The sequence below is a fragment of the Osmerus eperlanus genome, chromosome 22, assembly GCF_963692335.1.
Source record: "Osmerus eperlanus chromosome 22, fOsmEpe2.1, whole genome shotgun sequence".
NCBI lineage: Eukaryota > Metazoa > Chordata > Actinopteri > Osmeriformes > Osmeridae > Osmerus > Osmerus eperlanus.
In genome coordinates, this window is record NC_085039.1 from 10,698,778 (window position 1) to 10,724,816 (window position 26,039).

Below are 26,039 nucleotides of genomic sequence, written 5' to 3' on the forward strand. Positions count from 1 at the left end.
GAGGGAAAGGTAGAGATGAGGAGAAACGTGAATGTGGGTTTGATCGGGAATCTTATGTAACGATGTAGATGAGTAAAATCTGTTAGAGGAACTATAGGTTCAACATAGTTACTTTTGTATTATTCTTTACTCTGTGAAACGTTTATATCCCAAGTATTGTTTTCTTTTTTGGAGATTCATAACTGGAAATGCTACTACTCGGGGCAGCTGTATTCCTTATTATGGTTGGTTGGTAGTTATATTTTGAAGGTTTTACAATAAAGCTTGGTAGTTGAGAATAATCTGAAGTCCTTTTCTGTGAAAACACTTGACAAGCCATTATTTTTGCAATGCAGTTTCCGTGCAATATGCATGTAATATAATTGCTGGCCAGTGCATTAAAAGGCAGTATGTCCAATTCAGACTTCTGCGTGAAAAAACAAGATCTTTGTGAGACAGTATTACACTCACAAGCAAACTTTGTACACAAAATTACATCCAATAGCAGACTTAAAGCGATATGCGGATGAGGGAACTGTTAAAGCATGTGCTGTACGTTGCATCCAATTTTTTTTGTTCAGTTTATTATTAGTTTACATCATTGTAAATAAATTTGACCATTTTCATATCTCCAAAAAACAAATCCTTGATTTTTTTTGTTCTTTTTTTGTCATTGTTGAAATTTCGGTTTCAGAAACTGTTTTTTACTGTAATAGCTTCAGTACGTCTGAGCTAGTTAGCTAGCTATAATCTGGAAGAAAAGCTAACACTACAAGAGATTTGTATCCGTTTTTACGACATGTCCAATTTGTATCCACAACAACAGAGGGTGCCAAAAATCATGCTTTCGGTTATTTTAGTTAAAATTGTATGTGCATGTTCTTTTATGTTCCTCAAAACAGTTTTGTTTCCAGAATGATTATACAAAAGTACATTTGGATAATTACATGTATATGTACAATAAAGCTCATTTTCCATAATAAATCATTGTGCTGATTCTTCCTTTAATTTGTAATTTTTTCAAATCATTGAATTGATTCTGAACTTTATTTTTTGCTCTAGCTTTTTGTGCTAGCTGGCACGGTGCTTTTGCAACAACTCATCATGTCACGTGCCTTTTTTTTATAGGTCCATCGCTTTCCAATCTGGCCTTCATTAGCCTATAGATGGTTATCACAAACCCAGGCATGGAATCAACTCTGAAAGTGAAGACGAGTTTCAATTGACATGTAACACCTGAGAATTTTGACAACTGAAAAAAAAACAACCAACAAACAAAAACTAAATTATTAATCTTTCTGTTAATCATTCACTTTTTTATTGGACCACCAACGACCAACCGGAGAGTGTGTGGTAATGTCCTCAGGTTGTGGGTGTGACATGGACAAGCATATAATATACAGTAGCAGCATCTGGAAACATGGAGGAGCGATACAAACAGTGATGGAGGGGAGAGCACATTTGAACAAGTCTGAAAAGGTCATTCACTCCTATGCTGTTATTGGTATGCATTATTTTGTTTAAGGGGAAAGATTCTCCCAAACGTCAGAGGATGGAAAGGGGGAAAGCACATCTCTTTCCGTTGTGTTGTTTTTCTAACTGAAGCCTATAAATGGATGGTGGACATTCACACAGTCCCTGCCATCCTTTTCAGTGTAAAGGAGTTTCTAGATTGACAATTGTTGGACTTATTTTGATACCCAAATTACTCCTCTTAAAACAGGTGTCAAAATAAGGATTACCGTGATCAGACATGCTTTTTTTGTGGCATAATGCTCTCCCTGATATACAGTAGTTATTAAAGTGAGGCGTTGTGAAGTAGGCCTACAAATAAACCGTCTTCTACAGCTTCATCGGCTATCTGGAATGATTGTCCCAGCAGAGCAGAGTTCACCTGATGCATAGGAACACTTGCAAGTAAACAACAACAAAAATAAAACAACTTCTGGTCTGGTCAGTATTATAACATATCTTACATATATAGTTACACATATTAATTCTGTTTATATCAAAAGGACACCTCTGTGGAGTGGATTGTGGGAAACTGGCCAGGCCTGTACGTTTACGTAATTTGTTTACATTCAGTAGCTCAGTTTTACTGATTCAGACATAGAGAAATGGCGCCCACTAGTGGTCAGAAGTTGGAATTTCTATTATAAGCATAAGGGAGTTAGTTGTCATGCTGAATCACAACTTTGAGGCAGATGTGCAACGATCTTATGGTAAAAAGCTGCAGCGTGCATGTACGCAGATCTAGGGTGAATTGGGTCAATATATATTTATATTAGAAGATAATATAAAAAAATTGAAATAGACAAGGAAATAAAAAAAATGTAGGAAGCTATTTTAGATGTTGATTAATACAATATAGAAAACACCTTTCATCTACATGAAAAATTAAATTCATAGTTACTATCTTAGTGATATATCTCTAATTGCAGTTAACGTAGGACTTTACATTTGAATTTACATCCATCAGGGTCTCAATACAGTGTTTCCCAAAGAAAGCAAGTGATAAGTCTGGAAATCAATAGAGAAACAAAAAAAAACAACAACAAAAAAGATTCCCTTGCAGATTTAAGTGAAAGAAACAATCAGTTTGTGGCTAAGATTTAAAAGAAAATAATGTCTACTTTACAATAACGTACATCCATACAGTACATCAGTTGTACACATTGAGCACTATTTCCGAAAATTCAAATTGACCAAATAACGGGTAGGATTTAAATCAGGGATTTTCTAGAGCAGAACTTCAACATGCCATTATAATGCAGAGCGAATGTCTTAATAAGTGTTTATTCAGTACCAAATACTACATGGATGTCACTCAGCTCAACATGAGCTAGAATCTGACTGTATCATGCACACGCACACACACACGCAAAGTTAGAAAGGGGAGCTCTCTTCACCACAGACAGTCATTCATGGACGTAGTTTGATGCCGCGGTTGCATTCTGATAAAGTCGATGATACGTGTTAAATGAGGTCATTAATACTGTGCAATTATCAAGTTTGATTATACATAAGACTGGCAACAACAGGACACATCTTGGACATGTGCGAGTGCTGACTCAGCACTACCCATACACCCCCTAACCTCCTAAAACGACAGTTAAGAAACCGTAGGGCGATTCACGTGAACGATTACGTTTTAGTCTTCGACTAAATTCACAAAGGAGATATTCTGGTTATCGATGCTTTTAGTCAAAGAATGAACCTGATCTGTCAGACAACCAGCTCTTATAAGACATGCATCCGTCTTATAACGAAACAGCATCAAAGTTCAAGTGAGGTCAGAGGGTGTATGTTCATTATACTTCAAACATAAAAAAGGACTATTTATTTGCAAACTGACCAACGACCATTTTACCAGTGGACATTTTCAGCTCAGCAATTCTTCGAAATGAATATACAGACATACTTACAGTACATACATACAAATACAACTGTCAATTTAAAATACAGTGATTCTTTAATTCATAATCATCTCTTAAATAGAATGTGATTCATTGCACTTTGTTAAAATAATTAATCATGATTTTTTGAAAGGCAATAGTGTGATTTTTAAAAAGGTGAAAAAGATACTGTTCCATAAGCCTGATTTAGGGTAATAGTAAAAATAACAAGATCTGTAATATACATTTATGCAAAAGACCCTCACCTATTCATATACATACATGTTTGTGAAACTACACATACATATGTAGCAGGTCCTTGATATGACATATGTAGGACACACAAACATCTGTGTACATGCCCATGAGTGTTTGTATGCCACTAGATGTCATATCTATCTCCAAGCTCACATATATACATACAAATATAAAATAAATAAATACAAGAAAACGTTCTTGGTTTGTGGGTTTCATGGTGCGTGTCAAAGCGGTCTCCCCTTACAGTCTTTGACTAACCATTTTGTCTCCTCGCTCTGGTGCTTGCCTGAAGTCTTTTCTGTCGTTATTTAATCAGTCCCTGAAGATGGAAAGGTGTCCGAGCGTGTGTGTGCGAGTGGGGGTGTGAGTAAACACGAGCAAACGTGTATGTGGACGTGTGTGTGAGTGAATGTGTGTGACAGAGAGAGAGAGACTCGTAGGTAGTATAGACAGAGACGGAAAGAGATGGATTCCGAAATTGTATGTGTGTGTGCATGTGTGTGTTTATGTGTGTGTGTGTGTGTGTGTGTGTTTGTATGTTTCTGGTATATCTGGAAAGGGGGGACCAAAGTCTTTGGCCTTGAGAGCGGACAGGTTGGGTGGGCATGCACACTGACAGTCATCCCATCTATCAAAGTCACAGGAGGTGATTGTCCAAACATCTCATCCACACTTACAGGAGGCGGGGGGGGTCTTAGGAGGGTTTGGGGCAGGGGGGGAGGGGGGGTCGAGGTTAGGCGCCCCACAAAGTACTGCCCCTTCCCCCGCCAGCCCCCTTGGGCAGGCTCCCCCCGGCCAGGTAAGTGGGTGGGGGCCTTCTCCACCCCCTGTCCTCCCTTTCCCCTCATCCCCTACTTCTCCTCCATCAATAGGGAAGGTTAGAAGCTCAAGTTTGGGGGGGGACAGCATACAGACCCAGAGCAGAGGGTAGGGGTGGGTGTGTGTGTGGGGGGGGTCGGCCTCCCTCCTCTCCCCCAGTCCAGGGGGGGGGCTAGATGGGTCCCTCATTGTGGGCGCCGTGGCTGTGGTTGGCCTTGTTGTGGCCCACGCAGTTCTGCTGTTGGTTCAGCAGGTTGGACGTCTCCGTGGCCGCCGCGTTGCCCACGGCGGCCGGCGGCACGGCGGCGGGGGGGAGGGTGACGGCGGCGACGGGGCTGGGGTCCACGGCGTCGCGCAGCTCGGTGAGCGTCAGCTCGATCTTGGTGTACTCGCTGTCCATCGACTGGGGCGTCTTGTCCATGCGGGACGCCACAAGGGCGTTCTGGTACTGCTGACGCGTCACCTGGCGGGGGGGGGGGGGGGGGGGGGGGGGCGGCGGCATGGGGGGGGTTGCGAGAGGGGCACGACACGAGACGGGTGAGAAACATGACTTTGTGTTATGAAGCTAGCCTATAGCGTTTGCGCGGATCATGCTAGATGGAGGGGGGGGGGGGGGGGTCGGCGCAGGGTCGACACTTGAGATAAGGATGGTTGCGATGGCGTTTATTCGGCAGATTGCTGACCGAAGCCTGGCACATACAGGATGTTCCTGGGGTGTACAATAAAACACCTGGTACAATTCTGCTGAGGAACAGAATTATACCAAAGATGAGTATGTCATATTTTATGAGTGTGCATACATGTGTACATGTGTACATGTGTACATGTGTACATGTGTGTATGATGTCCCATGTCTGCCTGTGGCGCGTGTGTGCGTGTGTGTGTGTTTTCAGCTCACCTTGATGAACTGCAGGTCGGACACAGCCCTGACCGAGTAGTCGGGGACGTAGATCTGCAGGAAGGCATTCAGCTGGTTGTTGCTACTGCCCAGGGTGGGCGTGATGGCATCTATGCGATCACTCCTGTTCAGGGAGTCCGAGTGGTTCAGCCCAAACGGACGAGGGGGTGACTTGTTCTCTGTAACAGGTACACAGACCAGAGGGAGACCAGTGAGCCAGCGGGGAACACACCTGGAGTCTAGCGTTGGTTCGGTCCGAATGAGTGACAGGACTTAAGACAGCTCACTAGGCCTACACGTACTGTGACTGTGTGACTTCATTCTCAACAGCAGGAAAGGTTTACTGTGCCAGTAGAATTGAACAGATGTTTGCTGGAAATTCCATGTTGGATAACATATATCCCTATTCTGAAGCAACCTGCAGTGAACTATAGTGAAGCTCTACGTTGAGATGGCAGGCGGTCACCTCCCCCCTGAAGCTAACCCATACCCCACCCAGTTTCTCTCTCCCTCCCTCTCTCTCTCTCTCTTTCACACACACACACAAACACACAAAGGCAGAAAACGTCGCTCCGTTTTAATTAAAGCCAGCTTATGTTTTCCACTCCTTAAAGAAGCCGGGGGGGGGGGGGGGGGAGGGAGGGCGACAACAAAGTGGAAAAGGGGGCCTGGCCTCGGGGCCAGCGTGCTAATGCTAACGACTCTAATGCTGGAATGTATGTAATCCCGGGGCCTGGATGTGTGGGTGTGGGGCCGTGTAGGAGCGCAGCGGTGGGGCCAGAGACCTGCCGTGTCGACCCTGGGAGATTACCGCTCTCACTGGACGGGTGGAACACACGTATGTGGATATGCGGCCGGGCGAACGTACGAACGCGCTAGAAAGCACGCGTCGGCGAGAGGGCACGGACGAATGCGTGCCTGTGTGCGCGTTTGCGCCGCAGATGCACACACGCCGGGTGTTCCCGAAAGGGTGTGTTTGTTTGTAGGCGTGTGTGCGCGAGTGTGTATGTAGGTGTGTGTGTTTGTGTTCCTAGCAGAGTGCGCGGCGTGCTCGTGGCGTGCGCGTGGCGAGGACGTCGGGGTTTGTGGAGGTGCACGCGGGGTGAAAGTACATGTGCATGTTCGCCCGTTAAGTGCTTCCATGTGTATGTGTGTGTGTGTGTGTGTGGGCTGCAGTGGCACAGCAGGGGGCTCTAAGTCATGGTCTTGTTTATAGAGTCAGCGGGTTAATAGGCTAAGGGGGAGGAGCCAAACTCTGTCAGCCCGACCCTATCACTCTGAGGCCTCTGCAACACCATTCACCCACTTGACGGAGGACTCTAGTTAACCCTGGAGGCACACACACACACACTCTCTCTTACACGCCACATAAGATCCAAAACAAACAAATCATGTCATGCTGGGTGTTCACACAACACAAAATGTCCAAGTGGCGCAAACTTCAAAGGAACCTACATGTGAGTGCAGTCAAGCAGGCCCATGCAAGCAAACACACCGACGTGGATCTCCAACAAAGCTGTGAGCATGCTGGCTGTGCACGACACACACACACTAGTTTTCATTCTCGGAACGCGTGCAGTGGATGACTGATGCGGGACCCTCGAGGGAGCATTCCCCATGCGGCCGGCGATGAGTTTGAGGTTACGACGGGGTTAGGTGGAAAAGTGTCAACGGACGAGGCCAAGATGGCCGCTGAGTGGTATTAGATGAGGAAGAAGGGGAGGCGGAGGAGGAGGAGGAGGGGAACACCGTACCTGGAGATCCTGCCAGAGACTCGGCCCTGCTCACCACGAAGGTGCGGGACAAAGAGAGAGGTACTGGAGATGAGGAGGAGGGAGAGAGCAGGAGGGCGGAGGGAAGGAGGGAGGAAAGGAGGGAGGAAAGGAGGGAGGAAAGGAGTGCCAGGGGGAGGGGGGAGGGGGTCGAGAAACAAAGGAAGGAGGGTAGACAAAGGGAGACAATCACGTCACAAGAAGGAAGACGGTGTTCTAAGGTTGAACCCCCCTTTTTTTGGGGGGGGGGGGGAGGGGAGGAGTGCAGTGACACTCTCTCACCAGCAGGTGTCTCACAAGTCCCAGATGATAAAGAGATTGAGAAAGAACTGGATGATCCGCTCATCAAAATGCTATTTCCCGCCACATCAACAGGCGTTGGTTCAGATGCTCACTTTAGACTTGGCGGACCTGCTGCAACTTGCATCCAACTCCACATCTCAGTTACATCCTCTGGAAAATGCTATTTCCCTATATGCAAAAATCGATTGCCAGTTTGTTTGTCGTTTTAATGAAGTGCGTGTCCGACACAAGGACGTGGAGAAGAGTCCAAAGATGTCAGGATGTTTGGGATGAGGTTTGTGTCTGTTTACCTGGCGACGCGGTGAGAGCCATCATCCCATAGGAGGAGAACGCCCCCGCCTCGAACTTCATCCCCTCCTTCCCTGCCTCCACCTCCACCTTCCCCTGAGGAGGATGAGAGCATTCATGAGATCAAACAGGAGCTTGTTTCACTTCTTCCTTTCAAACGTTTGGGGAGAATGTACACATGGCCAAATAGAAATGGGTCAAAGTGCATTGTTTCGTACAAGCTACAGCCGTGGCCAAAAGTATTGGGAGCGCCATACATTTTGTGTTTGCAAAGCTTGCTGGTCCTTGGCATAAAATGACTGCTAACATAGTTTCAGTAAGTCATATCATCAGCACAGGAGAACGCGTGAACTAGTTCTAGCCAGGTGAAATCACTCTATGCTTCTGATTGGATTTTAAGAGCACATTGACTGCTGTAAAAGAGGAGACTATTCGCATATATTGAAAATTTACGCCCCAAAAAGCTAAAAAAAATATGAAATGTGCCTTATTGTGATTCCAGTATTCTATAGAAACATGTGAAAACATTTTCCTCAAATACTGAACCAGCAAACTTTGCAAAACACAACATTTGTCATTGCCAAAACTTATGGCCACGACTGTACATACAGTCAGTCTCAGATTATTTTTATTTTTTTCTCGGTGCTTCTTTTTCTCATTCATACTTTGGATGTCTGTGTATTTGCCTGGTTCTTGTCCACTCAGTATCAGTATTGTGTTCCAGACTGTGCGGACTCTGAAGATTAGCCCAAGTCATGGGCTAAAAGAGATCCGAAATAAACAAACAATCAAACAAACAGTTAGTGGAACATAATCCTGAGGCTGACAGAGACCCATATCCTCCTCCACCCTCCTACAAGGTGCACTTGATTTGCTCCACCACTGTTCTTGTGGATGCAATGGAGCATCTAGCATACAATCAAAGTCAGTGTCATGTATCATAAATCAAGCGAACCTCAATGATATTTCCACCCTTTCCACCCTTCCTCCCTAGCACCAAGGAAACGAGCGTTACAGTTACCGCCCCTAAAAACTACTTTTCCTCCCTGCCCTGTCACATCCCGTCGCCCACCTGCAGGATGAGTATAAAGTAGTCCACAGGCTTGTTCCTGTGGAAGAGGTAGTGCTCGGGCGCCCGCTTGTTCTTCTCGTCGTACTTGAGCTCCTGGATTACGTTGGGGTGCCTCAGTAGTCTGAGCAGGATCTTCTCCGACATCTGCACCGGCCCGAAGGACTCCACCTCTGGAGAGAGGGAAGGAGGGAGGGAGGGAGGCAGGGAGGGATGGAAGGAGGGAGGGAAGGAGGATATTATTTCTATATTTCTATATAGAGACAGGGAGGGACATTATAATGTAATGAGCCACTGTTTCGCCAATAACACAAAAGGGCCACATGACGATTCATTCCAATTCAGCAGTTGACCACGTACCCTCCTACTATAATTCCTCTTGGTCTCATTGGTCGAGGCCAACCCCAACGGACAAATCAGGTGTCTGACACCGTCGGCGGTGACATGTGTCACTTGTCCACTGGCTCTGCCACAACCTGAGCACCCTAATAGTCTTTGGAATCGATGCACAGCTAAGCAGTTAGGTCGAAGGTCTGCCCTAATCCAACTGCACTGGCTAATGATCTGGGGCCTGTTCAAGAGCGTGTGCATGTTGCATTACAGAACTTCTGATAGAGATGTGTTCTTGGTAGCCAGAAGTCATGTCAGTTCAACATGGTGTTTTTTTGATCTGTTGAAAGCGTTTTATCTGGTTGAACGCACCCCATTGTGTTCGGAGAGATTAACCAAGTAGGGTGGATAGGGGCAGTGTGGACCCTGGTTGGATTCATCTGTCAAGAGTAGCATCAGGTCTGCATGTGACATTTTTCTATCAGCTCTGCAACATTATGCAACGTTTTGCTTCACTGAACACACCCCTGTTGCTACTGTGGCCGGATTCCACTGGTCCGTCTATGGAACTTTATTTCCCAGGCTAAGGGTGAGATTTTTCACATTTTACACTCAAGCTGGGGTATGTGGAACCAGACTTGTTTCTGTGAGAACACCGACGACAGGGTTCCTGAGAGTGATGTCACTGTGGAAATAGTGTCAACAAACAGTGTGGTGTTTGTAAAGCTGCGGCTAAGATCGCAACTTGTAACCCTGAGTTCATGACATGAAAGCAAATAGCCGGCCAAGTTTCTTAGACGCGCGCACGGCCTTTCAGACATCCCGTGTAGCGCTCCCGTGAGGCCTAGCACCTCCTCTCCTCTCCTAGTGCGCGCGCACACACACACACACACACGTGTGAGCCCACGCATACCTACACGCTTGCCGTAAAGACGCACACAAACACACATAAATTAGTGGCCTCACATTCACTTAGCAACACAGAAAACACACTTACGCATTCTATACACACACACACGGTTTTCCACACAAACACACACACATTTCTACGCAACACGCACACACACACGCTCCACAGTGAGGGACTGAGGACACACTGGGGGAAGTCAAGCAGCAACGCAGCCCACTTGCCTGTTGCTAGGAAACGCAGGGTAGCCAGCAGGAGCTGAGGTGATATTTTAACCTTCATTTCGTTGTCGGTGGGCTTGAAGGCTGAGAAATCCTGTTTCCTCTCACGATGGGTGATTTTCTTCTTGGTTTTGTTGTCAGCTGAGGGGGTAAATCGAAGCGGATGGGTGAGAGGGGAGCCGTAAAAACTTTTTAGGAAAACGAGTTTACTCAAGTTACTCTCCAGGGCTACGCTATGTCAGGCTACGTGCAGTAGGATTGTGGAGTGGTTTAAGGACCGCTAAACTTTAGTTACCCCACGCTATGTATTTTTTTTAAAGATATAGTAGCTCCATCTCAAGAACAATCACTGCTGAAAACAGCGGGGGTCAACATTGTTGGCTTAACACATTCCTGGCATTACTCAGGGCACTATATTTTCTGTCAGAAACAGAAAAACAACTGGAAATCAACAGTCACACTTTACACTGTGTTGAGTTGCGCTCGTGTTTAACAAAGTATGGCAACAACACAGTACCATATACGGTATGACAGTTAATGAACTATGTGACCGTGAAGTAGAAAGTGACTTGGAGTATGAGAAGCTGGGTGAGAGACCGTTCCAACAGTCAACGGTGGAACAGCAAAAACAAGCGACATGAACGAACAGTCAGGGGAAGCCATCAGTTCTGCTCCCACGCTACTGTAAAGCCTCCAACACGACCGTAAGGCGGGTAAACTGTCAGCTTGTCCGGGCACCTACTGTACAAGTCTGTCTCGTCCAGGATCTCCGACTTGATGATCTCCTCGATGACATCCTCCAGGGTGACGATGCCCAGCACTTCGTAGAATGGGTCGCCCTCCCCCTCGTTGTTTACACGCTGAACAATGGCCAGGTGGGATTTACCTGGGGGAGCACGCGCACAGACACACACACACACATATACCCCCCCCCCCACACACACACACATACCCACACACACAGGCGTTTAGTCAATGTATGTGATATACAGTACAGCTGTATTCCTGTCAGATGACAGTAAAAATCATATCAGTAGTACATATTCTGATCTTTCAAGTTACAGAAAGATTTCCAAGTCTGGTTTCAACAACATGTCTTACTATCCTATACAGTGTAAAAAAAATGACTCTCAACGTGACAAGGCAAGTCATGTTGCGTGATATCGTACTGATTCTCAGAACTTAAGGGGGAACGCATGTACTTGATTCACAGACACGCCAGAACCCTAACCCTGAGAACACGATCCAACACTGGCACTGCTTTCCGAAGGATGACCAGGACACCGTCCGCATCCCTTTCCGAGAACACGGGCGGAGACCACATCTGCTTTCCCAGGACCCTCCTGTGTGACGCCCCCCCCCCCCCCACACACACACACACACACTCTCTCCTTCTTTCCGCCGTGCAGAATACTGTCAAGCAAAACGCTAAACAAATTCTTTGCCTTTTTCTCAGCTTGTGATCATTTAAAAGGAATTTTCCAGAGGCCCCGGGCTAATATTAGCCGCTGCGAAATGAAGTTTCCATTCGGTGCCGGGCGATGTTCTCCCTGGCCTCCGATCAGCTCTCCTGCTGCCCTGTGATCAGATCGGGCCCAGTCGTTTACATGCAGATGGGATACGGGGTAAACACTGAAGAAAACCTGTGTGTGTGTGTGTGAGTTTGTGTGTGTGTGTGTTAGTCATTGAGTGTGTATAGGAGCATGTGTATAAATGTGTGTGTGTATCTGTGTGTTACAGCTCGAGCCGAGAGAGTGTGAGTGAGAGTGACAGTGTGTGTGTGTGTGTGCGTGTGTGTGTATGTGTGCTTTCGTGTTGACATTTGACAGCCTGGTGTTGACAAAGTGATGTAAAAATAACAAGAAAGTTTCGACATTAACAGAAAATCTATTTCGATCCCAATCTAAAAACAGCCATCCTAACAAAGGATGCTGCAAATTCATATCAGGTACAGAATGTCCTTATGAAAGTGTGGCAGCTCAATCTCATTGCGGGATGACTTTAGTAGGTTACCTAATCACCAGGGGTGATTAGCTACAGACTAGAATGAAAGCACAAGTCAATTGAATCCCACTGGGTTAAAGCAATCACGTCCAGTCTTCCAGCAATTACTCAGAAGTGCCTAAGCCACAGCTGAAAGACTAGCAGACGAACGTCCACAGCACGTAGCATTGCCATGCCAACAGGGCGGGGCACTTTGTGATGTGCATAGCATGAGCTTTCTCTGGCGGATCCTTCTGGATCCAAGACCGGAGGAATGTGTGTCAGCCTGACGTCTCTTTCCTCACACAATGCTAAGCTCTCACCTGTGAAGACGTACTTACACACACACACACACACACACACACACACACACACACACACACACACACACACACACACACACACACACACACACAGTTGGAGAAACAGATTAATTTATGTGTTCATTTGTTCATAAGAACCTGCAACCTTTTCATGTGCTGTCAAATGCTTTAACACAGAGCTATCCCCATCCCATTTACATCTATAGAATCGTTTGGCCCACCTCATGCTCTGTCATGAGTCAATGACTTGGGTGTGTTTGATTGACCTTACCCAGTGCAGAGGAACCAATGGACCAACCTCAAACTTGACACTGCTTTAGAATACTTGATAACTACAACTGATTCCATGAACATTCAGAAAAGGGGAAAAGCAGGGAAAGCGAAAAGACATCGCTAACAAGGACGAATGAAAAACGACAATGAATGATTGGTAGTTTCTGGAAATCACGAGAACATACTTTTAACTTCTGATCTGATGTTTCTCCAAGGCTTTCTCCCAGGAGTGTAACTGAATTGGATGGATGTCAGAGGAGAAAGGAAGTCAATTACACTGTAAGCATCCCACAAGGAGGCTTTGAAACACGTTCCATGAAAGTTATTGAATGTTTTTCCAATGCACAAAATGTTTCTGGTGCCCCTTTTAGGAAAGGGGTTCACTTTTTGTCCCATAGATTCCTGTCTATACCCAATTTGTACAAACTGTTTTGTGATTCTCAGGGTAATGTGATAACTTAATTGTTTACTGTAGGCTGGATTCCCCCCCCCCTCTCTCTCTCTCTCTCTCTCTCTCTCTCTCTCTCTCTCTCTCTCTCTCTCTCTCTCTCTCTCTCTCTCTCTCTCTCTTTCTCTCTCTCTCTCTCTCTCTCTCTCTCTCTCTCTCTCTCTCTCTCTCTCTCTCTCTCTCTCTCTCTCTCTCTCTCTCTCTGTCTCTCACAAAGACACACACACACACACACGCACACATAGCCTGCCCATTCACACAGTAGTTCAGCTCTCAGAATCACTTTGTCTCACTGTCCCACAAGATGACTGCATACTTTCCACTTTCCCACCAAAAATAAAACTGCTCCTGGAGCGAGAGGCCAGGAAAGAAGAAGGCGTCTAACGTCTTCCAGAAATACGCCGAAGACAAACACACGCATTTTATTCATAGCTGCCTGGCTGCTAAAATTACTGTTCCACTCTGTGTCAGAGGGGAGGCGGGTAGAAGAGGGAGCACTGACCACCTGACCCCAGGGAGAGCGGAGATTGGCCGAGGGTCCTCGAACAGAGTGTGTCCTTCGCGAGGACTACTGTCTCGAACTCTATACGACTACGGCTACATCTGGGACTCCCGGCTGTTTGACTAGTGAACTAGCCGACATGCTTCCAGGGTCTGACTGGGGAGCGCTCGACACAGGGGACCACTTAAGCAATAGAGTAAGAGACCCAAGCAGCCCACTTCTGGGACGAACATCAAAAGATTGGTGATATGCGAGTGCACCACATGGACAGTCGCACAAGCACACACAGACACGCACGCACACGGTCAGTTGCTGCCAGGAGTATCAATCCTCATTGGTCAGATTAGAGAGACGGGGACACGCACACACTCACAAGCACACTTCACACTCTCTGCAGACATTTTGGATGGCAGTTAGGTTTTTACTAGATGGCTATGTAATAGTATTAAATGATTACTTCTCAACCAGTGTTACTGTGAAGAGTGTTGTCATCTATACAGTATCTGTTGTAAGACCTGGTCAAATGTCAATCTGCATACCGACTTGACATCCAGAGGTTAGAAGTTTCCATGGCCCAGTACATTTGTGACAACTTAGCTTTTACATGTTTATTATACAATATACTGAGAAAGCACACCTTGCTAGATTGATCAGTGGACTCTAAGGTCTTGCATCACAATTAACCCTAACCCATCCAGGGGATACACCAGCCAACCTGGCAAACATACAACCATTCAACTGACTAAGCAGCTAACCATACAATCAACAATCCAACCTCCGTCATACCAAACACCCAACCTCCATCATACCAAACATGCAACCATCCAACCCTCCATCATACCAAACACCCAACCCTCCATCACACCAAACACCCAACCTCCATCATACCAAACACCCAACCTCCATCATACCAAACATCCAACCATCCAACCCTCCATCATACCAAACACCCAACCCTCCATCACACCAACCATCCAACCATTTCTCACACCAACCATCCATCACAGCGAACATCCAACCGTCCATGTCTCCAGGCCTCGAGGCCTGAGAACGTCAGCGGCCCTTCAGAGACCCACACAGTCTTTTCCACCATTCCCAGCTTATTTATGGAATGTAGCTTTGTCATATTTTTCCATAACCTAACTCCTACTATAAATACACACATAAGACTTGGAGGGGGTGGTGGGAGGTGGAGGAGGGGGAGGTTGGGGTGGGGGTTAGTATCTGTCGCGGACACTCATCATGTACAGGCTACGTCCACATACACACACATCCCCTTTTCTCTCTTTTTCCAAATATTTGAGCTTTGACAAATATAGTGTAATCTCAGGGCAATGGGAACCCATTGGATAACGTCTTATTTTAAATCTGTCTCATGAAAAAAAAAACACGAAAGTTTCCAGCTAAGCCATTTTGACCCATTTTTCCATTGAAATGGACACTCACGTTCCTCTGTAGTCACTTCAAATCCACTATTTTTAGCATCTTGTTTTGCTCATGTTTAGGCTGCTAGACTCCAGTGTCCTATAATAAGACGTAATGGATTGTGCAGTTTAAGATGTTATCACAACACATTTGAAACACTGTCAAGGGAATGAGACCAAAAAAGAAATCAGTAAAGTGAGTACCGGTACTTCTTAGGGCGTTCATAAGAAGGTGCGTCACTGGATTTGGGCTTCAAGATTCAGCAACAGACTTTATCATACCAGTGGACACAGGAAACACGCCACAATAAAACATTTTAAGTGGTACATGTCAAGTTAAAGTCTTTAAACAGATCTGATCACCTTCTATCTCAAACCGACGGGATTAGGAACCCTCAATCAACAAACACGCTGACCCTATCATCTCCCAAGTGTAGTTCTCTATCTCTGTATCACAATCTATCCAGTTGATTCATTCATATACAGTAAGCCTGTGTCTCCAACCCAAAAGATATCCTGACCTCATCAGTTTGGGGAAATAGGCTGATTCACCACTGAACTACTGCTTGACAGCTGAACCCACCAAGCAGGGGGGAAGGGGATCTCCTGTGTAAGTGGCTTTACATTTACATTTAGTCGACGCTCTTATCCAGAGCGACTTACAGTAAGTACAGGGACATTCTCCCCGAGGCAAGTAGGGTGAAGTGCCGGGGAATCGAACTGGCAACCTTCAGAGTACTAGCCCGCTTCCCTAACCGCTCAGCCACCTGACTCTATTTATGAGGTCTCCTCAAGGTTTTAGTCCAGCCAGCGAGCTTTTCTGCCTCTCCACAAACCCCTTGCAGATTTCGCCCGTGTCAATACTAACTACGGGAACCCCCCCACACACAGATGCTTGCAAAACAGAGCCCTGCACAAATCACTTATCGATTGACGGATTAATGGATGGAAAAATGGTTCGATCTGGATGAGATGGTGGGAACGCCCGATTGGCCATGGTGCCTCTGACTCTCCTAGGCCTCTTACTTTGCTTTGGCCGCTGTTTACCCAACAACACTCTGGCACTGAGCATGATATGGATTAATAGTGCTGGCTAACCCAGGGAGGTTAACACAGCTGACCCACCTCCCACCAATAAGAGGCCTTGGTCGCAAGATCTCTCTGCTGCTATTGGGCCACGGTGTTCCGACTCCCGACACACGCGCGCGCAATGCACACACGCATAAACGTACACACACACACAATACGCGCCACACTCACACGCACTGGAATGACATTGTCGTTCATTCAAAGAGGCTGTGGCCGTGGCTGGCTGCATTTGTTGTTTAAGAGTCCCCAGTCAGGAGATTCCTGTGGCTCTTAGTCACAGACTGAAAAACCACAAAGAGGAACTGGTGAAGGGAGGAGAATGGAAATGAATGGGCAGATAGTCAGGTGACGGCTGCTTTTAAAGTCATCTTTGAATCGCTAAGCACTATGCCCATCGATAAATAATTTAAGCAACGGTATAACAGCGCTACAGCATTTGACTTGCCTTGCGACACTCTAAAGGGATTCGTTTCAAGCGGTCTTGTTCATTGATATTCCCTTCATATTTCAGCCTGTTCTGCATGGTCAACGCAGCTGAATCAATAGTTGTCTTAAACTTCCTGTTTGGATGAAGCTTTGTCAGACACCAACGACACTCTGTTCAGTCAGAATACAGATTCTTGAATGGCCGTTCGTTACTCTCACAAACAAATTACTACTGCAGGGTCAAAATGATGGAAGTCAAATATTTCAATGACGTGTAAGCTCACACTAGTAACCAACCATATCAGGAATTGGCTGTACACTTTGGTGTAATGCATCAAATAGTTCAGCTACTCTTTGGAGATGATACGAAGAGCAATACAAACCGGAAAACATTTGCATTCTTGGCTCTCTGTGTTTTACAGCTTTACAACTAATAATTAATACCTCAATAAAAACAATTAGCCCTGAGTGAAATCCCTAAAGCTAGAGTAACAGCTAAGCACTAATAAAAAAAACTCCTGCGCTAAGCTGGGGGAATGTGACTGTTTTGGAGCATATAACTTAAGCAGAACATCTCACATAGTGCTAAAGCAAACATGGACATTGCAAAACTTAGGAATTTCAGACATAAATATTCACGAGATAGACTACTCAAACATTCTGCCAATTGTTAGGTAGCTGTGAGATACAGTAGTTGGCTAGATTGCCATCCTGCCTTCGAAAGAAGCTAAGGTCAATACTCTGCCTGACACTGTTCAAATCTCTCGACTGATTTTTAAGCAGTGGTGGAGGTGTTTTTTGGCCCTTCTGGGTCCCCGTCCTTGTTTTAGGGGGTGGTGTTTTTTTTCCTTCTTCTTCTCTAAATGGAGGGACAGACAGTGTGCCTGGTGTTATCAATGAAGCCAGCCTCCCTGGCTCTCTCTCTCTCCCAAAACCGAAGCTTGGATGGCTTCCACGGCAGGGCATTAGGCCTGGAAGGTTTGTGTCCCTTGTAATTTACAACAGCCAGGGAAATGGGCAAGAGGACAATATGGAGTGAGAGAGAGAGAGAGAGAGAGGCGGAGGAAAGGGTGGTGGGGGGGGGGGTAGCTGAATGATCCCAAGAGCAAGTGGCGCGTCGCTTCTTCTGAGTGTGTTGGACGGAGCCTGGGGGACTGGCTGGGAGTCGCTTAGATCGGCTTGGAATCTGCTCAAGCAGGTCCAACACCACTCTGGACCTACTGTATATATTTGTGTGTTTGTGTGTGAGGGAGAGTGAGTGACTGCCACTGAGTGAGTGGGGATTATGTTACGGTGAGCGAGAGACAGTGAAAGCGAGCGAGAGAGTGAAAGAGTCGTGTTTTACTCTTTGACACACTACTGAAAGTTGAAAAGAGCAACATTTTGGCAGATTGAGGTCGTTCGTTCAAAAACATCAAAACGAACAGCCACAGAGGTTAAATGATAGGGTCAATGAACATGCTTGTTATGCCTGTCTGCATCAGATGTCTATGTTTCTGAATTGCACCACCAAGACAAAGATAATGATGATAACCATCATTATCGTCATCATCATCATAGTTATAGTAATTATCGCCATTTCCGTCATTTCATAACTATGACGTAAGGCACCTAAAGAGGCATAGCCTAAAACGATAATGATAATATCTCAAAGACATAACCGCAAGCAAAACAAACACAAGTCGGCCTCTCTCTGTCATCTGCCAAGACTAAAACGAAAAGCTAGGTTACAGAAGAACCATGGTAGGTCATCCCAGTACAACGTAGAAAGTCAAGCTGGACCCTGTAATTGGACTCGATCAAACTCATCAAACGAGGACATTCTCATCCGTTCGATAGAGAAGGGGGTGTGGAGACAGTGCTTCCTTTTTGACTTCCACACAGAGGTATTCTCCAATTTCAACAGTCTCGGTCAAAATCAATAAAAGTCCTATCCAATCCGAAACTTGGCAGAAAGAGAAGTTGAACTGGTTTATTAGTGAAAACAGAGTCACAGGAGACTAAACACTCTCTGTTTGGCACACGGAGTGAAGAGAACAAGGTTAAAGACAGACACATGTCTGCTGATGTTTACAAAGTAGCGCTATTAAGCAAACTGTCCACTGTGACCAAGTATCGCTTGCTCATTGAGTATTAGTTCACTCATTAAGTATCTATTATTTTGGCTCAGTCGCAAACAAAGTGAAGCTCGCCTGAGGATGCTTGCTTACATCTTACACTTGGCGTGACAGCTTCTTGGTCATTCCTGAGTTCCTAAGGATTTCGTCAGACTTTAACTGGAATTCAGAACCCGTAAGTACTTATTGGATAGACTTATTAAAAGGATGTGAACCACAGCATCTGCCTCCTAGGATGGACTGACCATCGGATTCATGTTTCTCATGACATCAGCAGGACAATGACACTGTAGGACTGGCAGTAGACAGACTGGGACTGTAAAATACGATCCGAATTCTTGCCAGGAACTTTTGGGCCTGCAACAACATTGTGTACATTTAGACCAGACTTCATTCATAAGAGAGAGCGTTCACAGAGTACAGTTTAAAGTTGTGAATGGACACTAGTTTGACTGCATCTAAGATAACAGCCTTCAGTTGTCCGCCAAAGCTTCATTCATTGGCCGGCTTCAAAGTATCTCTGCAATTTGTCCTTGAAGATGTGTGCGACCTGTAAATTCTCCTCCTCACTCGACACGAACAGTGTGAGATTCATTCATTCAAGACCCCCACTGAAGTGACTCAAGAGGCCATCGTACAAGGTTCTTGGCACCCAGTAATGAGAAGACCATTCATACAGCATTACACAAAACAGATCGAGAGCTCTTCTCTTTAAGGGTTGGACAAGGGAACGGCAAGAGAAACTTGGTTGGAAGATACTGTTTTGACTCCTACCACTACATAAAAGTAAAAAGTGACAAACTCAAAAAAGAAATTGATCTTTTATTTGGATAGTCCAACTGTCGACCGCCAGCTTTGCAATAGATGCTCAACTAACTGTCAACATAATATGTTTAATTAATAGCTAATTCAAAATATGTACTAACCTTCAGTTGTGGATGATCAGGAACGTTGTTGTTCATTTGTTTAGTTAATAGTTCTTTCATATTTTCAGCATATACTGAAAATGTCCAGGGGAGAATGCAAAAGTTTGATCAAGATATCCTTCTGGCTCCTCTTTCCTTGCTTTGTATCATGCGCTACAGTAACATTATTGTCTCAGTTACACGAGTACACAAGGAAAGCAGCAAACACATTACTGGAGCCATTATTTCAGCCTTCCTCTAGCTAAACACAGACCTGCCAAGTAGGGCACATTTGGAGGATCAAGCCTCCTCAAACCATTGCCAATTTTTAGTAGTTGACAGCGATTACCAATTGTTTGCATGAGTGATACCATAAGACTGGCAGTTGTAATACCATGATGCATAATGGCATATTAAATAACTTTTTCAAAGTGTCTTCATAAGTACATTCGGGAGACATTGTGTCTATGACATATACGGTTTTCTAACAAAAAGCACTAACCTTTACATTCACACCTTTGAGTGAATGTCAGTATGAGGCATGGGAACGGGAAACGTATAGGAAAGTTGTAATGCCAGATCAGACAGGCTTTGCCAAGCGTATTCAGGGCTAGATTCAAACACCTCGATTGTGGTACTAATCAGGTTTTAAGTCCCTCTCCATGTTGTACCAGAATTTGAAGAATGTAGGCCATTGGAAAAGCCTGGCTTTTAACACTAGGGACATGGGAACACTGATCAGAGTTTCACCTTGGGACACTTGAAAATGATCACCTTAAAAATAAGAATGAACTCCGACCCCTACAATCAAAAGTCATAGCCTTCCACAAAAAAAAGGGTTCAAAAGTCACTTTTCACAATTTTTTCAGATTTAAGGCTCTTGATCTACACACCAGGTTGACATGAGTCCCCGGTACTTTACATACAAAGTATGTAAAGGAATCAGGTACATAAAGTAATCGGGTATGTAAAGTAATCAGGTATGTAAAGTAATCAGGTATGTAAAGTGATCAGAGAGTGATCAGTGCAGATAACCAGATAACCCCAGGAGGAGAGACCAGACTGTGTTCAAAGGGGTATCCCTCACTGGCTCCCGTTCCTGTTCTTGCCAACATGACGCCACTTAATCCCACGTCTTATTTCGGCGTTAGCACAAGTGTTACCAGGCAAACGCTCAAACAAGCTTTCCTCGACATCGAGAAAGTCAAAGACGGACACGTCAACGAATGATCGGGACCTCGAAAGGGGACGACAACCGTCGTGGTGAATCACTGCAGCGCTGGAAATGGTTTCAGTGTAATACGGTGGCTGGGAAGGAAAAGAGGAGCGGAGAACGGGTTTCACTTTAAGACAAAGGGACAGAGGAAGGACGCTGTTGAGGCAATTGAGTCTGAATTAAGCATAGATTGGCCTATATTGCAGAAGGGGGAACTAGTTCAAGACGTGCCAGGACTCATGTAGGCTTCGCTACACTGGAGACCTCCTTCTCAATCACCAGCAAGTGAACACTGATGCAATACTACTCTGGTAACTTACAGAGCAAAAGCCAAGTTGATATATTGGCAATGCTGTGTGCCATTACAGATACAAATGAGAGGTTAGAAGGTGCGAAAACAAGCATTTTGGGGAATGATTTCTTGTATTATGTGTTGGCATAAAGTCCTGTAACTCACTGTGTAAATTACTGATAAGAGAGTTGGCACTGGGCCAATGGACAACCAGGTCACTGAGTTCAGGAATAAGGTAAGTATGTGTGTGCCCTACACTAGTCATGTACATCCGCTGGGTAAAATTACAGTCTTCCTTGTGCTAAACAAACACCCTGTTTTCTCTAGGCAAAGCATACCTGGTCATATGCAACTACATCGTTATTTTTGTTTAATTCAGCCCCCTCATGATAACAGTCTCTCACAAAATATTGACTTCACAAACTGGTGCTCAAACTGGGGGTCAATGTTGATTTGAGAAATGTTTAACATAGTTCGACAAAAAAATAAAGGACGTGCCTTGTTCCTTGGGATTATACCTCTTGTATTTCTGCTGAAAGGCGCATGCAAACCTATTCATTGACTGTTAGACAAAATGTTTCTACCACAGACGGAGAATTGTTTACGGGGGTTCCGAAGTCTCCCGGAACTTTCTGTGTATGTTTAATCTGTCTTGATTGAAAGGTTGTACAGTGGTAGTGATCCCAGGGCTTAGACCAGAATGTGTACTATATGGAAAGCACCCCCACCCCCTCCACCTCCACCACCAACAGTGCTTTCTCTTACTAAGTTTATTTATTTTGTGCTCCTTCTCAATATTCTTCTCTTCAGATTAATTCAGCGCCAGGAGAGACTGAAAGCATCTTTCGCAAACACAAACAGAGCACAAGGACAAAGGATTTCTCTCACAAACGGCAATATCAAAAGCGAAACAAATCAGGCTTTCCAGGTGCTCCATTAAACTCCCTTCCATGCCGGATTTCATTATTTATTTCGAACCTCCCTCCCCACCCTCACGGCCAGAACTTCAGACGACTATGCTTACGCTGCTCCGCAAGTGGCAGTCAAATTAATTAACAATGACTTAACAATACAAAGCACTTTGAACCGAGTGTGTGCCGTGACTCCAGACGGATTGACGCAGAACTTTGACCCCACGCCTCCCTAATCAGTGGCCGGAGGGTCGCTGGTTCCAAACCCCCGGTAGCGGTATCGTCCCCTCTGGAACAGGGCCAAGCCCAAGAACTCATGGACCCTGGTTACCGCTCATAGAAAATCATCCGGCATCCGGGGAGTCAGGTGGCTGAGTGGTGAGGGAATCGGGCTAGTAATCCGAAGGTTGCCAGTTCGATTCCCGGTCATGCCAACTGACGTTGTGTCCTTGGGCAAGACACTTCACCCTACTTGCCTCGGGGGAATGTCCCTGTACTTACTGTAAGCCGCTCTGGATAAGAGCGTCTGCTAAATGACTAAATGTAAATCTTTCTGTTTGACCTGCTCTTGGTTTGCTATTTACCCTACTGGGATTTACTTTACGACAAGAAGTCCAACTTTACTTTTTGACTTCCCTTTTTGATTCTACTGTTCAATGAGTGTCCCTTCTTCTTGTTTACATAAGGATCACTTGTAAAGATATCCTTCACATGCAAAGACTCGCTCAGTTAAGTCACTACTGTCAAGCCGGGTGGGACAGATAGTCAGGGGTCACGGTCACGATCTTCCATGATGACAGGATGGTGAAAGCACCGGCCATGGGTTAGCAGTGGGCTGTAACACCTTATCAAAGCTGTGTTAGGTGGGTGTTAGGGGCAGTTATTCATTACTGCATTCCAAGGGGCTGGACAAAAGGAGTTATCGCCACCATCACTTACAGGCAAGCACAAGGGGGAGGGATTTAAGCAGGTTCTCAAACAAGATGCCCTCACCTGATAACACTAGCACTGGCGGAGCACCATTCCCACATGGCCTAATACATATACAAATCACAGGGAGAAAGAAAGAGAGAGTAAAGGAGGGAGGGCAGGGATGGGGGCTGACAAAGAGAGAGAGAGAGATATAAATAGTGTCTGGGTGTTTGAGTATGTGTGAGCGAGTATAGAGGGAGAGAGGGAGGCAGTAATGGAGACGGAGAGGAGAGAGGGAGAAGCGGGGAGAGAGAGGGGAGACCGTGTGAACATGAGCACGCAATGGAAGTGATGGAGAGTGATAACAGCCCGTTCCCGCAAGCCCTCCTCCTTCTCTTTACAGGAAACGCCACAACAGGTGCACCTCCATGTTGATGTTGGTGGAGTCAGAGAAGCAGTGGACTACTGAAGCGAAGAATGCCAGAATACCTGTAATTCCTGAAAATGTAGTTTTTAAGATGTTTGTCCCCAACTACTCTCCCCCACACACGCAAACAAAAAAAATATTTGTGTCAGAGTAGCCCACATGCACCATGAATTTGTGCTGAACACAACTGAACGAACACTTGTTCTTTCATTCATTCATTACTTTCATTCATTCATTTAAACCTTCTGGTAAACAAACGACTGTCCATTAGGGGTGCCCCTTCCTACATTGAATGAATACCAGTGATCACCTGCAACTGAATAACCATCACTTGTCAGCAATGGAAATGTGCCTCACCTTTCTTGAATTCCTCCAGCATCGCGTCCAACTTAGTGTCATTAAACACAAAATGTAACGGATGACTGTAAAACTTAGTTATTGTTTTCAGCGGGGTACAATCATCAGGGTCAACGAAAGCCAGGTCCTTGACGAACAAAAGATCCGCTATGTTCGACCTCTCGCCCTCGAAAACAGGTATGCGCGTGTAGCCGCTCTCCATAATTTCGGACATAGTGTTGAAGTCGAGGATGGCGTCACCTGGAATCATAAAACAATCCCTTAGCGGCGTCATCACGTCCTCCACGGTTTTAGTCCTGAGCTCCAGCGCGCCCTGAATGATGTTCAGCTCCTCTTTGACCAAATCATTGTACGGGTCCGTGACCCGGAGCATCTCCAGGAGCTTCTCCCGGTTGTACACAGTCCCTATCTCCTGGCCCAACAAATAATCTAAAAGTTTGCTCACCGGATAGGAAGCTGGGAAGGTGAGTAGCATAAAGAACTTGGTCAGGAATATTGTATTGGCGCCAACCGCGAGGCCATGCCTAGAGCAAATGGCTTGGGGCACGATTTCTCCGAAGATTACTATTCCAATCGTGGACATCACCACTGCGATCAATCCGGAACCCGCAATATCATCCAACAGGATAGTGAGCGTTGTATTCACTAAGACGTTGCCTAGGAGAAGGGAGCAAAGCAAGTAATTCCCTTGGCTCCGGACTGGCTCTATCTTTTTGGCGTAATTCTTCTCCTTCTCTGTGCCACAATTCTGAACTATTTGGAGCTCCATTGGGTCCAGTGCCATCAGCCCCAAGTTTAACCCACTGAACATACCCGACAGGCAGAGTAACATGGAGATGAAAATTACTTGGAGCCAGAAAGGTAAGAGAAACTTCTTCTCTTCGACAACTACCACCTTTGTGTCATCTCCATCGTGATATATCCAGGTGTTCTCCGTCCATGGATCATGCAGCCCGGCCACGGCAGGTGTCGAGGCCGCGATGCATAGATAATACGCTTTACTCCTCTCCGTCTTTCGCAGTGGTTTGACGTCTATCTCAATTATTCCAGACGTTTTGCGACTGAGGATGATACCAGGCCTGATGATTATATCCGAAGTCCTGATTCCGCAAGGGTGCAAGCCCGATGTCTCCTCCTGGCTCTGGTTGTCCCCAGAAGTGCTGTCTATGCTCCCAATCACTCGGGTTCGCTCGTGTTCCGTAAAAGCAATTTTGGACCAGGTCTCGTTGTTAAGGTTTTGGCCATAGACCCTCAATTTCACTGGAGATCGTTCACTCACCTGCAGGTAGCCACCAGTCATGTAGGAAATGTCGTCCGTGTCTTCTAGTCGGAGCCCGATGATAATCATGTCCTCGGACCCTTCCTTGCCACTTGTCGGGGTAACCAAGCAGGCGCTGACAGTTAAGAAAATCATCGTCAGAGCTCGAACCCGGCTAAGTGACGCCATTTTTGCAGTGGGTTCTGGGGCTGACGGTTCTGCCATGTTGATAATGGGCAACCTCTTGAATGAAAAGGGCTTTTAAAAATCAGAGCCAATTGGAGTCCGCCTTCATCTCCGCCGAGGGTTGCCGTGACTTCTGCATCGGGACCTGCCTGGCTTCACTACGCGTCCAAAACTGATTACTCCTTAGAGCGCAGGGCTATGTGCGAACTCGTGCCTCCCCCGATGTTCTCTAGACAGGCTAGGGCTGTATCCAATCCAGTGCAGAAACTGGACAGGGGCGGGGTGTTCGCGGCCGTTCCGACAAATGAAATTCCAAAACAAGCGCACCTCATACAAAAAGCTAGAGACAGGACTTTCCTCGTGACTTTTCTTGATGGATTTCTGGTTCGACCCATACATAATGAAAGCGACAGATCCATAGCTTGCTTGGCGAGTGAACGTGTTTATTTCACGAGCAAGCTGTGCAGCGAGTTGACTATTAGTCAAGCTACAGCGGTAGGTTGTATGCACCCATATAACCACATGTAGCCTATACATTCTACAAAAGACCATTCATACGGAAGGGTTGTTTAATGATCAAGTGGTAATCTTATAAATCGTATATATAAATCTGTATAAATCTACATCTAACAAAACGAAAATATAATATCACACATTTTCAGTGCAATGATGTAATGGTTACTGTAGACGTGGATTTTATACTGAAATGAGGGGTATTTAAAAGTGAGTAGGCCTATAGCATATTGTAGGT

The 26,039-nt window shown here is 45.7% G+C and overlaps 1 protein-coding gene across 2 annotated transcripts; it reads right to left on the reverse strand.

Moving 5' to 3' along the window:
• Positions 1-4,574: 4,574 nt before the first annotated feature.
• On the reverse strand, positions 4,575-25,497 carry cnnm2b (cyclin and CBS domain divalent metal cation transport mediator 2b). Of its 2 annotated transcripts, XM_062448511.1 has the most exons (8): positions 23,845-25,497; positions 10,982-11,125; positions 10,243-10,380; positions 8,785-8,954; positions 7,715-7,808; positions 7,104-7,166; positions 5,350-5,528; positions 4,575-4,914 (listed from the first exon to the last, which is right to left on the reverse strand). In XM_062448511.1, exons 1-8 carry the CDS (start codon positions 25,325-25,327, stop codon positions 4,624-4,626), a joined length of 2,562 nt encoding a protein of 853 aa, XP_062304495.1. In that variant the 5' UTR covers positions 25,328-25,497; the 3' UTR covers positions 4,575-4,623. The 2 variants fall into 2 exon arrangements, with proteins under 2 accessions (XP_062304495.1, XP_062304496.1); XM_062448512.1 differs by lacking the exon at positions 7,104-7,166.
• Between the last annotated feature and the right edge of the window lie 542 nt (positions 25,498-26,039).